At 47.1% G+C, this 17,013-nt stretch overlaps 2 protein-coding genes and 1 long non-coding RNA gene across 9 annotated transcripts in view; 2 read left to right on the forward strand and 1 right to left on the reverse strand.

The window, feature by feature from the left end:
• The window catches only part of CFAP52 (cilia and flagella associated protein 52), a 70,262-nt gene extending 55,210 nt beyond the window's left edge, over nucleotides 1-15,052 (forward strand). For 2 of the 4 annotated variants that reach the window (XM_005582879.4, XM_074018581.1), the window contains 5 exons: nucleotides 3,847-3,992; nucleotides 6,738-6,889; nucleotides 10,224-10,326; nucleotides 13,326-13,437; nucleotides 14,633-15,052. In XM_005582879.4, the coding sequence (XP_005582936.1) occupies nucleotides 3,847-3,992; nucleotides 6,738-6,889; nucleotides 10,224-10,326; nucleotides 13,326-13,437; nucleotides 14,633-14,808 (689 nt within the window). In that variant the 3' untranslated portion in view covers nucleotides 14,809-15,052. The remainder of the gene's footprint in view (nucleotides 1-3,846; nucleotides 3,993-6,737; nucleotides 6,890-10,223; nucleotides 10,327-13,325; nucleotides 13,438-14,632) is intronic. The other 2 variants (XR_012425278.1, XM_005582881.4) reach the window with 2 other exon arrangements.
• On the reverse strand, nucleotides 14,392-16,992 carry LOC135967939 (uncharacterized). Its single transcript, XR_010582272.2, has 2 exons — nucleotides 16,769-16,992; nucleotides 14,392-15,960 (listed from the first exon to the last, which is right to left on the reverse strand). It is a non-coding gene; the product is annotated as an uncharacterized lncRNA (long non-coding RNA).
• USP43 (ubiquitin specific peptidase 43) overlaps nucleotides 16,672-17,013 on the forward strand; it is an 86,798-nt gene continuing 86,456 nt past the window's right edge. For 3 of the 4 annotated variants that reach the window (XM_074018578.1, XM_074018579.1, XM_074018580.1), the window contains exon 1: nucleotides 16,672-16,943. The gene's annotated coding sequence lies outside the window, so the exon portion shown is untranslated. The remainder of the gene's footprint in view (nucleotides 16,944-17,013) is intronic. The other variant, XM_045376308.3, reaches the window with a different exon arrangement.

A 17,013-nucleotide genomic window follows, 5' to 3' on the forward strand; every position in this document is an offset into this window, starting at 1 on the left:
AGGTGATCCACCCACCTCGGCTTCCCAGAGTGCTAGGATTACAAGCGTGAGCCACCGCGCCCGGCCCTCACCATTCTTTTCTTGGCCCTGTCTCCTCCTTGTTAGCGTCCCTACCCCACCCTGCGCATGTCTTCTCCACATGGTGCCGCCAGGAGCTCTGGGCTTACCTTACATCTAGAGCGAAGGCAGCTCAGGACAGAAATCTTGGAGTCCTCACTGCCTCCCCTTTCTCTCTTATGCCCACATCCACATCTCCTGATGACGCTCATTTCAAAGTACATCCAAGGTCCGCCACTCCTCATTATCTCCCGGCTTATCTTAGCCACCAGCATCTCTCCCCTAGATTGCTCTGGTACCTTCCTACCAGGTCTCCTCGCTTCTCTTCTCACCCAGCATACTTTCCCGCAGTCTGTTCTCAACATAGAAGCCAGAAGCCAGAGGTCTGTTTTAAAAGGTAAATCAGGGCCGGGCGCGGTGGCTCACGCCTGTAATCCCAGCACTTTGGGAGGCCGAGGCGGGCGGATCACGAGGTCAGGAGATCGAGACCATCCTGGCAAACACGGTGAAATCCCCTCTCTACTAACCGGGCGTGGTGGCGGGCACCTGTAGTCCCAGCTACTCGGGAGGCTGAGGCAGGAGAATGGCGTGAACCCGGGAGGCGGAGCTTGCAGTGAGCCGAGATCGCACCACTGCACTACAGCCTGGGCGACAGAGCGAGACTCCGTCTCAAAAAAAAAAAAAAAAAAAAGGAAGTCAGGGCCTGGCGCGGTGGCTCACCACGCCTGTAATCCCAGCACTTTGGAGGCCGAGGTGGGAGCCACCGCACCTGGACCTGATTTACATAGCTAGGATTACAGGCATGCGCCACCACGCCCAGCTAATTTTTGTAATTTTGTTTGTTTGTTTGTTTGTTTGACACGGAGTCTCGCTTTGTTGCCCAGGCTGGAGTGCAGTTGTGTGATCTCGGCTCACTGCGAGCTCCGCCTCCCGGGTTCGCGCCATTCTCCTGCCTCAGCCTCCCGAGTAGCTGGGACTACAGGCGCCCGCCAGCACACCCGGCTAGTTTTTTGGTAGTTTTAGTAGAGATGGGGTTTCAACATGTTAGCCAGGATCGTCTGGATCTCCTGACCTCCTGATCTGCCCTCCTCAGCCTCCCAAAGTGCTGGGATTACAGGCATGAGCCACCGTGCCCGGCCCGATTTTTACAATTTTTTTGAGTAGAGATGGGGTTTCGCCTGTGGTCAGGAGTTCGAGAACAGCCTGACCAATTTGGTGAAACCCCATCTCTACTAAAAACACAAAAATTAGCCGGGTGTGGTGGTGGACACCTGTAGTCCCAGCTACCTGGAAGGCTGAGAAAGGAGAGTTTCTTGAACCCCGGAGGTGGAGGTTGCAGTGAGCCGAGATTGCACCACTGCACTCCAGCCTGGGTAACAGAGGCAGACTCTATCTCAAAGAAAAAAAAAAGAAAGAAACAAAACATAAGTCAAAATATGCCATATTTAGGGCTCAAAAGTCTTTTACCCTCTAAGAGTAAATAACAAGTTCCCCCTGTCACCTGCGAGGCTCCCTGTGACTTCACTTTCACCTTCCCCTTCTTACCTGGAGCTCTTCCTCTTATTCTCACCCCTTCTAGCCATACTTTCTTCTTGCAGTTCCTCAAACACACTGGGCCTAGATAGAGCCTTTGCTCTGACTCTTATATCTGCCTGAAATATTCTTTCCCCAGATATCCCCATGGCTCACTCCCTCATCCCCTCACTTCCTCAAATCTTTGCTGAATGGGATCTACCTTTAGCATTCTATTTTAAATTGCTAAGGTCAAGAGGTGGCATTAAAGCTTATGAGAGGGTGCCAGCCACATGAAGATCTGGGGGGAAAACATTCCAGGCAGAGGGAACAGCAAGTACAAAGGCCCTGAGGTGGGAGATCACTTGGCATATTTGAGGAATAGCAAGAGGGCCAGTGTGTCTGGGGCTTAGTGGGTAGTTGGTCTAAGGGTTCAGGGAGAGCTAGTAAAAGAAGTTAAAAGAGATGAGTTTGGGGGGGGTGGGTGCAAATACTAGTTACCGTGGAGGATAAAGGAATTTGGATTGGATTTTAATTCTAAATGCAGTGGGCAAATGTTTTGGAAGGGTTTGTTTGTTTGTTTGTTTGTTTGAGATGGAGTCATGCTCTGCTGCCCAGGCCGGGAGTGCAGTGGTGCAATCTCGGTTCACTGCAACCTCCAGCCTTCCAGGTTCAAGTGATTCTCCTGCCTCAGCCTCCTGAGTAGCTGGGATTACAGGCATGCTGCCACCAGGCCCAGCTAATTTTTGTAAATTTTTTAGTAGAGATGGAGTCTTGCCATGTTGACCAGGCTGGTCTCCAACTGCTGTCCTCAAGTGATCCACCTGTCTTGGCCTCCCAAAGTGCTGGGATTACAGGTGTGAGCCACTGCGCCCAGCTCCCACTTTTTTATTTTTATTTTTGTTGAGACAGGGTCTCGCTCTGTTGCCCAGGCTGGAGTGCAGTGGTGGACTCTTGACTCACTGCAACCTCTACCTGCCAGGTTTAAGCAATCCTCCCACTTTAGCCTCCTGAGTAGCTGGGACTATAGGTGCACGCCACCATGCCTGGCAATTTTTTTTTTTTTTTTGTATTTTTTGTAGAGACTGGGTCTTGCCATGTCCTCCAGGCTGGTCTTGAGCTCCTAGACTCAAGCAATCCACCTACCTTGGCCTCCCAAAGTGCAAAGTGTTGGGATTATAGACATGAGCCTTTTTTTTTTTTTTTTTGAATAAAAAAGGAAGTTCTTGAATGGGCGCAGTGGCTCATGCCTGTAATCCCAGCACTTTGGGAGGCCGAGGCAGATGGATCACGAGGTCAGGAGATCGAGACCGTCCTGTTCAACATGGTGAAACCCCGTCTCTACTAAAAATACAAAAATTAGCTGGGCATGGTGGCACGCACATGTAGTCCCAGCTACTCGGGAGGCTGAGGCAGGAGAATTGCTTGAACCCGGGAGGCGGAGCTTGCAGTGAGCCAAGATCATGCCACTGCACTCCAGCCTGGGTGACAGAGTGAGACTCCTTCTCAAAAAAAAAAAAAAAGGAAGTTCTTGATCAAGAAAGTGACATGATTTTTAAAAGGTGGTTGTAAGCAAGAGTGGAAGCAAGCATAAGCTGTTATCATAATCCAGGAGAAAGATGGTGGTGCGTTGGATGAAGGAGGTACCGTTGGAGCTGTTGAGAGGTGGTCAGGTTTGAATGTTTTTTAACAGTAGAGCTGGTGGAACTTGCTGATGGATTGGATATTGGATTGAGTTGGGTAGGTGGAATTGAGGGTAATCAAGGAAGACTCAGGCTGTTGGCTTAGGCAACTGGCTGGGTGGTGGCAACTTTTACTGAGATGGGAAAGATAGTGGAAGGCGGAGGAGGAGCATTCCATTGAAAGATTGGGGTAGGTGGGGGTAGGTGGGATGACAACAATTATTTGGAAATGTTCAATTATATATCTCAGGCACAGTATCATCTAGCTAGTTGGGTGTAAAAGTCTTGCGGTTTGTGGGAGAGGTGGGAGTGGGCCTCCCTCATTTCCCCTCTCCCCATCCTCCCTCACTTGGCATGGGATGCACCTATAGGTAGGTTTAGCCAAGACAAACCACTCCTTTCCCTCAGCCAGGTGTGACCAGTGTGGGGTATGAGGGGAAAGGGGCCTATGATGACCACCATTCAGTTGAGCTGGTCTCTTCCCTCTACCACAGCGCCGCTTGCCAGGCCTGCCTCTCCTTAGTGAGGCCAGCAGCCTGCGGAGAGAGGGTGCGTGCACTGATCCTGCCTGCCTTTTGTTTCCCTTTCATGCCAGCATGGAACGACGGTAAAATCCGAGCCTTCGCCCCAGAGACAGGCCGACTGATGTATGTCATTAACAGTGCTCACAGGATCGGCGTCACCGCCATCGCCACCACCAGTGACTGTAAAAGGGTCATCAGTGGCGGTGGGGAAGGGGAGGTATTGAAAGCAGAAACTGGAAAAAGTAACGCTGTATTTAGAACAACTGCCTTATAGGAAGCCATCTATTTGCTTTTAAAAATACACACTTGTGCTAGGATTCAAGCAGGACCAAATTAACATTCTGATGAGATCTGAAAATATGTCATAAATAAAAGTTCTAATATTATAAATATATACCTTTTTTTTTTTTTTTTTTTTGAAATGGAGTCTCACTCTGTCACCCAGTCTGGAGAGTGCAGTGGCTCAATCTTGGCTCATTACAACCTCCTCCTTCCGGGTTCAAGCAATTCTCCTGCCTCAGCCTCCTGAGTAGCTGGGATTACAGGCGCCCGCCATCACACTCAGCTAATTTTTGTATTTTTACTGGAGATGGGGTTTCACCATTTTGGCCAGACTGGTCTCAAACTCTTGACCTCAGGTGATCCACCTGCCTTGGCCTCCCAAAGTGCTGGGATTACAGGTATGAGCCACCGCACCCTGCCTATAAATATATATATTTGTGCACAGAATATACATTTGTGTACAGAAAGGACATATACAATACAGACATGAAAGTGTTCTGTGTGGACTAGAGTTAACGAATTCACGTGGGTGTTTTGCCAGTGTTTTGACTTGCTTGCTCTCTTCCTCCAAGAATCGTAGTTGTATAAATTGTCTTCATCTTATCTTTCAAAGCAGGTGATGGTTTTAACATCAATTCTTTTTTTTGTTTGTTTTGTTTTGTTTTTTGAGACAGAGTCTCGCTCTGTTGCCCAGGCTGGAGTACAGTGGCGCGATCTCGGCTCACTGCAACCTCCACCTCCCAGGTTCACATCATTCTCCTGCCTCAGCCTCCTAAGTAGCTGGGACTACAGGTGACCGCCACCATGCCCGGCTAATTTTTTTGTAGTATTTTTAGTAGAGACGGGGTTTCACCATGTTAACCAGGATGGTCTTGATCTCCTGACCTTGTGATCTGCCCGCCTTGGCCTCCCAGAGTGCTGGGATTACAGGCGTGAGCCACTGCACCCGGCCTAGCATCAATTCTTTAATACACCCAGACGTTTTGACCATTATTTTTAAACGATCACGCTCAGCTTTTTCTTTCCATTATTTTGAGGAGGCTGTAACACTTTTTACTTGCACATTTTTCTCTGAATCTCTCCTCCTCTGTGCCCCAGATTCTTTCCTACCCCAAAGTCTTCCCTTTTTCTTTGAGATGTTTTCTTTTCCTTTTCTTAATCCCCTGTCATAGGATGAACAGAATAGTTTGTGCTCATCTTATTTTTCATAAATCCAACATAGTCATTATAAGAAGGTGTAAGCGTCTGACTACTATGTTTTCTGGTATAGTTGTGACATATCCTTTGTCCATTAAAAGAATACTGGCCAGGAGTGGTGGCTCATGCCTGTAATCTCAGCACTTTGGGTGGCCGAGGCAGGTGGATCACCTGAGGTCAGGAGTTTGAGACCAGCCCGGCCAACATGGCCAAACGCTGTCTCTACTAAAAATACAAAAATTAGGCCGGGCGCGGTGAGTCGGAGGCTGCAGTGAGCCAAGATCACACCATTGCACTCCAGCCTGGGTGACAAAGCGAGACTTTGTCTCAAAAAAAGAAAAAAAAAAAAATCAGCCAGGTGTGGTGGTGCATTCCTGTAGTCCCAGCTACCTGGGAGGCTGAGACAGGAGAATTGCTTGAATCCAGGAGGCGGAGGTTGCAGTGAGCTGAGATCACGCCATTGCACTCTAGCCTGGGAGATGGAGCAAGACTCCATCTCAAAAAATAAAAAAAAAATAAATAAAGGAATACTATACTAACTAAACAACTTTCCTTTTACCTATCCCTTTTATTAAAGCATCATATTGATGATTTTAAATTTTGTGTGTAGGTAGTTGTATTACCTATGAATTTTACTCCAGGATGATATACAGGCATTTGGAAATATTTGTGATATAAAATAGGTATTGGATTCAGTCAAGTTGGGAACCATTGCTTTTAAATGATCAAAATTGAACAACTGATCATGAAAGTTTAAATATGGCTCTGGGTACCCACAAAATTTCCCAATGGTACCAGAAATTTGAGAGCAGTGATCAGCAGAAGTGAACAGACGTTATTTCACTCGGTTTGGTGTTGGCCCTTGCATTATCAACTTGCATAGCAGGTGTCTGATTAAATTTCTCAGCCTGTATGTACAAGCAGGTACAGGATTGTTAGTAGCATTTTTCAAGCCCTGTTGAAGATGATCACATCTTATACATGAATATTCCTGTCCTTCAACTTAGCATTCCCACCCCACCCAACCGAGACGAAGACAGGGAATTAAAAAAAAACACAAATCGGGCCGGGTGCTATGGCTCACGCATGTAATCCCATCACTTTGGGAGGCTGAGACGGGCAGATCACAAGGTCCGGAAATCGAGACCATTTTGACTAACATGGTGAAACTCCATCTCTATGAAAAATACAAAAAAATTAGCCGGGCGTGGTGGCGGGCACCTGTAGTCCCAGCTACTTAGGAGGCTGAGGCAGGAGAATGGCGTGAACCTGGGAGGCGGAGCTTGCAGTGAGCCGAGATGGTGCCACTGCACTCCAGCCTGGGCGACAGAGCGAGACTCCACCTCAAAAAAAAAAAAAAAAAACCAAAAAACCACACACACACAAATCAAGCATAGCAAAGGTGAAAAAGCTCTTGGACCCTTTTCCTATCCCTTCAGAAGTCCCAAGTATGTATCAAGATCCTGTGTTCTGTGGCTTTCAGGTGAGGGTATGGCAGATAGGCTGTCAGACCCAGAAGCTGGAGGAGGCCCTGAAGGAACACAAGTCCTCAGTCTCCTGCATTAGGGTGAAGAGGAACAACGAGGAGTGTGTCACCGCCAGCACCGATGGGACTTGTATCATTTGGGACCTTGTGTAGGTACCTTGATGGGGAGGATGCAGTGCTACCTCCAAAATCCAATCATGCCAACAGTTTATTGAACATGAGAGAAGATTCAAATGAAGCGTAGAAATCTTATTTATTTATTTATTTATTTTAATTTTTTTTTTTTTTTTTGAGACAGAGTCTCGCTATGTTGCCCAGGCTGGAGTGCAGTGGCCAGATCTCAGTTCACTGCAAGCTCGGCCTCCCGGGTTTACGCCATTCTCCTGCCTCAGCCTCCTGAGTAGCTGGGACTACAGGCGCCCGCCACCTCGCCCGGCTAGTTTTTTGTATTTTTTAGTAGAGACGGGGTTTCACCGGGTTAGCCAGGATGGTCTCGATCTGCTGACCTCGTGATCCGCCCGTCTCGGCCTCCCAAAGTGCTGGGATTACAGGCTTGAGCCACCGCGCCCGGCCAGAAATCTTATTGAAGGCAACACAGTAAAGGGATGTTCATCAGAAGCCGTTCATGACTGTCCATGGTTTATCGATGCTGGTGGGAAGGGTTAAAATTTCCAGGAAGAACTGAATGTTAGAAGTTTCTGGTGAGATAGGGAAATAGCTTTCTGTGTCCACACGGTGAAGCATGGTTTGACTTAACACGAATTCAACCCTAAGTGTCCCAAATGAAAGGTGGCAAGAAAAATAACGAATGTAAGGCCGGGCACGGTGGCTCCTGCCTGTAATCCCAGCACTTTGGGAGGCTGAGGAGGGCGGATCACTGAGGTCAGGAGTTTGAGACCAGCCTGGCCAATGTGGTGAAACCCCTTCTCTACTAAACATACAAAAATTAGCTGGGCGTGGTGGTGTGTGCCTGTAATCCTAGCTACTTGGGAGGCTGAGGCAGGAGAATGGCTTGAACCCAGGAGGCGGAGGTTGCAGTGAACTGAGATCACGCCATTGCACTCTGGCCTGGGCAACAAGAGTGAAACTCTGTCTCAAAAGAAAGAAAAAGAAAGAAAGAAAGAAAAAAGAAAAATAACTAATGCAGGCAGTGCCTCTTATCATTCCAGTCAGTTAGATGAAGCCCAGCATGAACTCCCCATGGAGGGGAGGGATGCTGGTGGGACATATATTTGCCTTTCTCCTCGGTTGGCCACATTCCCAGGGACCTCTTATGCCCTGAGCATATCACACCCCCATAGAATGACTAACTTCAAACTAACTAGACCGAAGCATATGAACTTTATTGTAGGAGTAACTCAAAGGATTTTTGAAAAGTGGCTTTTTGAATTTTTGACTATAAGCACTTTTGCTGTGTTTTTATTTTAGAATCAGACCCTATTCCTCCAACCCCTCTCCCCACCCACCTATCACCCCTCTACCACTCCTACGAGGCACTGCCTTTATATCACTGCATAAGAGAGACGAGGATAAGTGCAAAGATGGGAGGAAGGAGCTATGCATGACAAAGAATATGAGATACACTTGATGGGAATGAGAACTCACTGTGTACTTAACACATTAAAAAAACACAAAGCACTGCCGGGCACGGTGGCTCATGCCTGTAATCCCAGCACTTTGGGAGGCTGAGGTGGGAGGATCACGAGGTCGGGAGTTTGAGACCAGCCTGACCAATATGGTGAAACCCCATCTCTACTGAAAATACAAAAAATAGCCGGGCGTGGTAGTGCATGCCTGTAATCCCAGCTACTCAGGAGGCTGAGGCAGGAGAATCGCTTGAACCCGGGAGGCAGAGGTTGCAGCGAGCTGAGATCATGCCACCGCACTCCAGCCTGGGCAACAGAATGAGACTTCGTCTTAAAAAAGCAAGCAAACAAACAAACAAACAAAAAGCCCCCACAAAGCAAGCTTTTGTCTTCTAGCCCTGTGTGTCTCCTGGGGATCTTGTTAAACACGTAGATTTTGATTCAATAAATTTAATGTGATACCTGAGATTCCGCATTTCTGAGAAGCTCCCAACTGAGGGCACTGGTTCAAGGACCACACTTGTAGGAAGTGTTAGGCTATATACCTGACCTTCCTCCCGGGAAAATATAGAACTAGAAGGACGTGTCTCAACTTATTTCTATGGATGGTTTGTGACTGCCTCAAATCCTTAAAGCTGTTCTGCTGTGTAGCAGGAATTCTCGTGCCAAAATCTTTAAAAATGCTCAGCTCAGATACCAGGTTTGAAAACTTCCATAATGAGAAGCAACTGTGCAGAAGGTGCATTTTTTAGCCAGGAAAGCCTGGCCTGTGAGATGGCCACCCACCACATCGTCTATGGAAGGAGAAGCGATATTTACATAGTTCTTGGTACAGTATCTAAGGCAGGGGTTCCATTATGCACATAAAAATCAACTGAAATGCTGGTTTAAAATGCAGATCTTGGCCAGGCGTGGTGCAGTGGCATGATCTTGGCTCACTGCAGCCTCTGCCTCCTGGGTTCAAGTGATTCTCCTGCCTCAGCCTCCCGAGTAGCCGGGATTACAGGCATCCGCCACTATGCCTGGCTAATTTTTTGTAGTTTTAGTAGAGAGGGGGTTTCACCATGTTGGCCAGGCTGGCCTCGATCTCCTGACCTCAGGTGATCTGCCTGCCTTGACCTCCCACAGGTGCTGGGATTACAGGCGTGAGCCACTGCACTCGGCCCATAATACCCATTTTTAAAATACCCTTCCCAGGCCGGGCTCTCTTCAGCTGCAGGAGGCCAGCTCCCTCTTGGGGGCACCCTGGGCGGGATGGGGGGTGTCTTGGGAGGGACTTCTTACCATAGGCAGACAAGGGTTGAGCGTGCCAGCTTTTGCGACATCCCCACGTGACAGGCTTGTGTTTTCTGAGGGTTATGCATGATCTGGTATGTCCAAAGCTGTGTACAAATGTGTACATGACATCTTGTTACAGCTTTTATTTGTGAATTAAAGATACATCGATGGTGAAAACATAAGTAAAATAAAATACCTCTCCCCACATCCTGCTTCTCAGACTGTAAGGAGCTCCACTTCCAAATGGTGGCCTCAAGAATCAAGTACATTGTGTGGGAGGCGGCAGTTTGGCTCTGAGTTCAGCCTCTTCTGCTTCTTTTTCACTAGAACTTAAGGGTTCTCGTTGAGTTCTGTGCTCTGTCTTTAGGAGAGGGCCCTTCCCGTTGTCCTCTGGTGGTCAATGATAGGTCAACGAGAGTACATAGAAGTAGAGAGGAGAGGGGTGACCTGAAGTCTGTTTTGAAGAAATACAGGCCCCACCATGCCGGGCAGCACGAGATGTTTGGCACAGAGATACACCAACCCAAATCCCAGCTTGCACCAAATCCAGCCTGAATAGTGAATACATTTCCTAGGGAAGAGAAAGTCGACTTTCACAGCTTTTGAATCTACTTTCCAGGCGTCTCAGGAGGAATCAGATGATACTAGCCAACACCTTATTCCAGTGTGTGTGCTATCACCCCGAGGAGTTCCAGATCATCACCAGCGGAACAGACAGAAAGGTAAGTCCTCCCAGCGAGAGCTGAGATCTTTCCAGTGCAAGAGAGAAGCAGTGAGGTATTGTGGTGGAGGCTGCAGTCTCTGAAATCAAACCATCTTGGTTCCAATGGTGTCTGTCATCAATCAGCCATGTCACTTTGGAAAGGCCATATCACCTTCCAGTGTCTTCACTTCCCTGCCTGTTAAGTGGAAATGGTACCACTAACCTCACAGAGTGAGGATTAAAGTCATGCTCACCTGTGGGGCTTATAGCAGGGGACCTGGCACATAGTAGGTACTCAATAGATTGGTTTTTATTATTAGGGAATTTCTAGACTGGAGTAGAATTGCTGTGCCCAAACCGGTTATTACTTTGACTAAATTCAAACAGAAAGGCAATAGAGCTCCTCATCTCTCAGCACTGTACTTCATCAATACACTAAAAATCCACACACGGAGTCAAACGTGGTGGCTCACGCCTGTAATTCCAGCGCAGCGCTTTGTGAGGCCGAGACGGGCAGATCACCTGAGGTCAGGAGTTCGAGACCAGCCTAGCCAACATGGTGAAACCACATCTCTACAAAACATTAGTAGAGCGTGGTGGAGGGCGCCTGTAATCCCAGCTACTCAAGAGGCTGAGGCATGAGAATTGCTTGAACCTGGGAAGCAGAGGTTGCAGTGAGCCAAGATTGCACCACTGCACTTCAGCCTGGGTGAGAGAGCAAGACTCTGTCTAAAAAAAAAAATTCTACATATGGTATAGATTTCCCAGTTAAAGAGGAAGGTGAAGGTTCATGCTTCTGTTTGGGGGAATGTTCACCCTTGGAGCAAGCAAGGGGTCCCTGCTGTCATGAACCTTACTTCCCTAATTTATTTTGGGCAGGAGGGGATGGAATTGGCTAATACACACATGAACCAATCCGTGAGTGGACGATGAGTAACAAGTGAACAAGACATGAGATGGTGAGAGGACTGAGAAAGGAGATAGAACAGGTGATATGATACTGGTGGGCTGGGGGAAGCTCCTTCAGCTAGGGTAGTGGGTGAAGGCCTCCTTAAGGAACAGCCTCTGAGCTGAGGCCTGAATTACAGAAAGACCCACCCAATGCCAAGACCTCAGGGAAGGGCATCTCTGGCAGAGGACACTCCGGTAAGATGGAGCCCTACTAGGGCTGCCCAGAAGAGTATCAGTTTGGCTTCTTTGGCTGGGAAGCCAGGCAGTCAAGTTCCAAGTACTTCTGTGGGTGTGATTCCTGAGAAACATGGGCTCTGGCATGGTTTTCTATCTCTTTAGGCGTTTACTATGAAACCAGAATTTTTTTGTTAACATGATCAAGCATCAACAGACATTAAAAGCAAAAGACAAAAATTAAAAAGAAATAGTATGCACAATGTCTAGCTAGATTCAGAGGAATACAGACTCCTGGCATAGTGACTGGTGACTGGAACACAGCACGTTTCCAACATGAAGCAATGAGAAATGAATGAAATGCACATGCAAGTTTGCACTCCTGATTCCTGGTCAAGCACTCTTTTTGTTTTGTTTTTTTTCTTTTCTTTTTTTTCTTCAACCTTATTTTAAGTTCATGCGCAGGATGTACAGGTTTGTTCCATAGGTAAACATGTGCCATGGTGGTTTGCTGCAAAGATCATCCCATCACCTCGGTATTAAACCCTGCATGCATTAGCTATTCTTCCTGATGCTCTTCCTCTCCCCAACCACCCCCCGACAGGTGCCCAGAGCGTGTTGTTTACCCCCATGGGTCCATGTGTTTTCATTGTTCAGCTTCCACTTGTAAGTGAGAACAGGTGGTGTTTGGTTTTCTGCTCCTGCATTAGTTTGCTGGGGATAATGGCTTCCAACTCCATCCATGTCCCTGCAAAAGGACGTGATCTTGTCCCTTTTTATGGCTGCATAGTATTCCGTGGTATATATGTGCCACATTTTCTTAAGTTTATTCTGTTTTTTTTTTTTTTTTGAGACAGAGTCTCACTTTGCCGCCCAGGCTGGAGTGCAGTGGCACAATCTTGGCTCCCTGCAACCTCCTGCAACCTCCACCTCCTGGGTGCAAGTGATTCTCATGCCTCACCCTCTCAAGTAGCTGGCACTACAGGTGTGTGCCACCACATCCAGCTAATCTTTGTATTTTTAGTACAGATGGGGTGTCCTCATATTGCCTAGGCTGGTCTCGTATTCCTGACCTCAAGCAAAGGGCCCAACTCAGCTTCTCAAAGTGCTGGGATTACAGATGTGAGCTGCTGGACCCGGCTGGCTGTATCATATTTTCCTTATGCAGTCTATCATTGATGGGCATTTCGGTTGATTCCCTGTCTTTGCTATCATAAATAGAAGCTTTCTTTCCTGAGAAGGAAATTTAAATTTTGAATAGATTGTGCATTCACAAAGTTCAAGGTACAAAGGCAGTATATTCAGGAAAAAAATTACCCTCGTTTAGGCACCCTGTCTCTCCACCCCTAAGGTAGTTCTGCTCCCCAACAGGGAACCAAGGTTACCAGTTCCTCTTTAAACTCCACCCTGTGGAATATCTCAGTGCTTTGGAGCAGAAGGGAAAGTTGGGAATAAGGGTGGGGTGAGGAAGAGGGAGGGCCCAGTCTCTAGAACTCTAGGGAGTGGGGAGTGCTCATCCCCCAGTGGGAAGGAAGAAAATGCTTTTCCTCTCTCTAGGCCTGAAGCTTAGCTGTGGATGCAGAGGCTGTTCTTTCTCTTACAGCTTGCTTCAGGCTCAATCTGCTTAGTCTTATCAAAAGCCCTTTCTGCCTTAATCCAGGTTTATCAGCACATCAACATCTCTTTAAATAGAATGCAAATTTAAAACCAATACTAAAAATATTAAAATGGTTTTGCCACCCCCTGCTGTAGTCTATTTATAATTTCAGCCAGTATCATCCCGTGGTGTATTTTTGCTCCCTTCTATATAAAGTAGAGCCATCTTTTGTTAGCGTGTGCATGGATGACTCTCCGGAGCTGAGTCCTGCTTAATGCTTCTTTCCTGAATTCCAGATTGCTTACTGGGAAGTATTTGATGGGACAGTAATCAGAGAATTGGAAGGTTCCCTGTCTGGGTCGATAAATGGCATGGATATCACACAGGAAGGGGTGCACTTTGTCACAGGTTAGTCCTGGGATAGGAAAAAGCCAAGCCTGGCTTATTTAGACGAGGACCTAGAAGGAACTCCCAGGCCAGAGGGAATCGGAAAAGATCACAAAAGTGTCTCAAGGCAACTTGGTTAGAATCAGACTGCAACCAACACAGCAGCCAATGTAGCGGAGAAAGAAAAATCCAGAAGTCACATTTCAATGAGGGGAAACATTTGCACAAGAGCCTTAAGGGCACAAATAAAGGCTAAGACGTAGGTTGCTAGGCTTGCTTTTTGTGGTAGGCATTGATAATAGAAATGCGGCCTTTAAATGGCCTGGGCTGTCCAGCATCCTTCTGAAGTCTTAAACGTGTCTGTTAATTCCACTTTATTATTGCATGATGCGATGCCCCCCCCCCCACCAAAACAAATGAATTAGCCATTATTTCAAAGAGGCATTTACCGCCCAAACACGCCGATTGGAACATCATTATCATTTCCTGCCAAGCTCTTTGATTCATCAGGATATTAACAAATAAATGCGGCCGGGCACGGTGGCTCATGCCTGTAATCCCAGCACTTTGGGGGGCCGAGGCAGGTGGATCACCTGGGGTCAGGAGTTCGAGACCAGCCTGGCCAACGTGGTGAAACCCCGTCTCTACTAAAAATACGAAAATTAGCTGGGCATGGTGGTGTGCACCTATAATCCCAGCTACTCAGGAGGCTGAGACAGGAGAATGGCTTGAGCCCAGGAGGCGGAGGCTGCAGTGAACTGAGATCACGCCACTCCACTCCAGCCCGGGCGACAGAGACTCCGTCTCAAAAAATTAAATAAATAAATAAATAAATAAATAAATAAATGCACTAAATGAATTGTTTCACAAATACATTGACTATAAGGCAGGTATCAAACTAGACATAGTGTAATCCCAATCACATATATAATGTATATGTATACCAGTATACTCACAGATAAAAGACTGGAAGGAACCAAGTCAACATTTTACTAGTGGTTATTTCTGGGTAGTGGGATGAAATGTGCTTTTACCTCTCTGTATTTCCCCCTCCCCTTCAAACTTACCGCAACAGATAGATTTTTATAATCAAGTAAAAGTGTTATTACAAAGATAGGTACACGGGGACCGTGTGGAAAACGATCCAGTTATTTGAAATCAGGGTTGTTTCTCTCTTGTATTGCAGCAATGCCATATCCGTGTTTATCTTTTTCAGGTGGAAATGACCATCTGGTCAAAGTTTGGGATTATAATGAGGGTGAAGTGACTCACGTTGGGGTGGGACACAGTGGCAACATCACACGCATCCGCATAAGTCCAGGAAATCAATATATCGTTAGCGTAAGTGCCGACGGGGCCATTTTGCGATGGAAGTACCCATACACCTCTTGAAACTGATGAGATGTCTCTGGGCCTCGGCGTTGCACACAGTCCTGCTGAAGACCGATTTTAGATAACTCCAACACTCGTCTTCATTTCTCACAGCTCTGTTTTTGTTCTTGAGTCCAAACTTTTTTTTCTTTATAGAATGCATTTTGTATTCCTACATTGTATATTAAAATTGAAATATGTTCAAGAATAATTTGTGCAGACTCTAATTAGAACTTCTTACATTTTGAATAAATTCTCAGTTGTCGGTTTTCTGTTATAATTTGTTGTCTGCAACTCTGCAAAACCCACAGACCTTCCTCCTGATCTGTGCACAGACAGCATTGCTATTATCCTGTAAAAATAAGGCAAAGTGAATTGCCTTCTTAATTGTCATTTCATTGGTCAAGCTATACGGGACTAGCCTCAGATTTAAATCCAGATCTTGGGCAGGCTTCTTAAAAATTCTCTGAGCCACAATTTTCTCTTTTGTCAAGCAAGAGTAAGTTCCTGCTCAAAAGGTTATTGTGAGAATTAAGTGACGAATGTACTAAAGCATGGGCAGAATTCCTGACAGGGTAGAGAGTGAAACATGCATGCTTTCTCAAAGAAAATGTGTGGTGTTGGGATCTCAGGACAATTACCAAAGAAAGATGAAATTTCAGAGATGCTTTATTGGAGTTGGCCATTACATCTTTCTTCCGTGCTTTCCACCAGAAGGGTGATGAAATGGACCTTATGTCCTTGTGTATTAATCACCCAACCGGGTATCTTTTTCCAGAGAGGGGTAAATAATGGCATTTTCCAGAACACAAGTCTCCGATTCACAGTACAGTCTGATGTTTTAAGCATGTTATTTATTCTTTAAGTAATGCTGCTTTTTTTTGCATGAGGTAACTGCTGCAACCCGGTTTGAAAGATCAAGACTCTTTTTTTTTTTTGGAGACGGAGTTTAGCTCTTGTGGCCCGACTGGAGTGCAATGGCGCGATCTCCGCTCACTGAATCAAGCGATTCTCCTGCTTCAGCCTCCTAAGTAGCTGGGATTACAGGCATGCGCCACCACGCCCGGCTAATTTTTGTATTTTTGGTAGAGACGTGGTTTCACCATGTTGGCAAGGCTGGTCTAGAACTCCTGACGTCAGGTGATCTGCCCATCTCGGCCTCCCAAGGTGCTGCTGGGATTACAGGTGTAAGCCACCAAGTCCGGCCAGGATCAAGAATATTTAATAAATGATTATCACTTATTAAACAACAAGTAACATTTCAGGGCGTTAGAATACTGCGTCTCACATGGTGCTGATCTCTTTCTGAGCTAGAAATTGACCAGAAACTCATTTTGCAAGATCTTGCCAGATTAATTATAAACCTGACAGTTGCAAGGGATCAAGAGGGGGCGGGGGGCCCAGGGTTACCCAGGGAATCAAGGGCGGGACAAGGCCAAAGTAATTCTGATTGGGCAATCATTCAGCAAGGATTGTGCGTTAAGGAGTGAACCAGAAACCGCGTAGGGGGCGCGCCTGAGAGCTTGAAAACTTCCTGGTAAGCAAATACTGAGGTTGGAAAGGGCCTGAACCCGGCAGTCCAGAGATCCAGGTCGAGTTCCGGTTTCCCTGCTTACGGGTCGGGCGGCCTCCCTACGTTGCGATAACCCCTCTGAGCCCCCTTCCTTGCCGATTAAAGCAAGGATGATAAGTTTCACAAGTGTTTGGAAAATGATTCTAACCCAATCTGTGGTGTAAAAAAAGCAAACCACAACCACTCGGGGGCTTTTTTTTTTTTTTTTTTTTTTTACAGGGCAACACGTGGCTCCCAGTTCGGGTCCTGAGTGGGCGGGTGCAGGCACAGGCTCTGCCTCCCCTAAAAGGGCAGACGGTCTGAAAGGGGGTGGCGACACCTGTCCGCACACACCTGAGCCTGCGGAGGAACCAGCGGTGCACAAAAGCGCTCCCCACCCCCACACAGCACCCAGCGCGCGCCTCTCACCACGCCCGAGGCTGTGCTCTGGAGATGCCTGCCTTGCCCTTTTCTTCCTGCAGTAGCCAGGCCTTTGCCATTTACTGGGCGCTTTCAGAATGTTCATTCCTCCATAATTTCCACTGCTCGAAGGCTGCTCGAGGAACAGCAGCAGAGGCGAAACCCAGGTCTGTCGGTTTACGAGGTAAGGAAGGGTGGGGAACCCGACCACGACGACTCCCAGTCAGCGCCGCGGGGGCGGCACCAGGCAGGGG

The sequence above is a fragment of the Macaca fascicularis genome, chromosome 16 (assembly GCF_037993035.2).
Source record: "Macaca fascicularis isolate 582-1 chromosome 16, T2T-MFA8v1.1".
NCBI classification, from domain to species: Eukaryota; Metazoa; Chordata; class Mammalia; order Primates; family Cercopithecidae; genus Macaca; species Macaca fascicularis.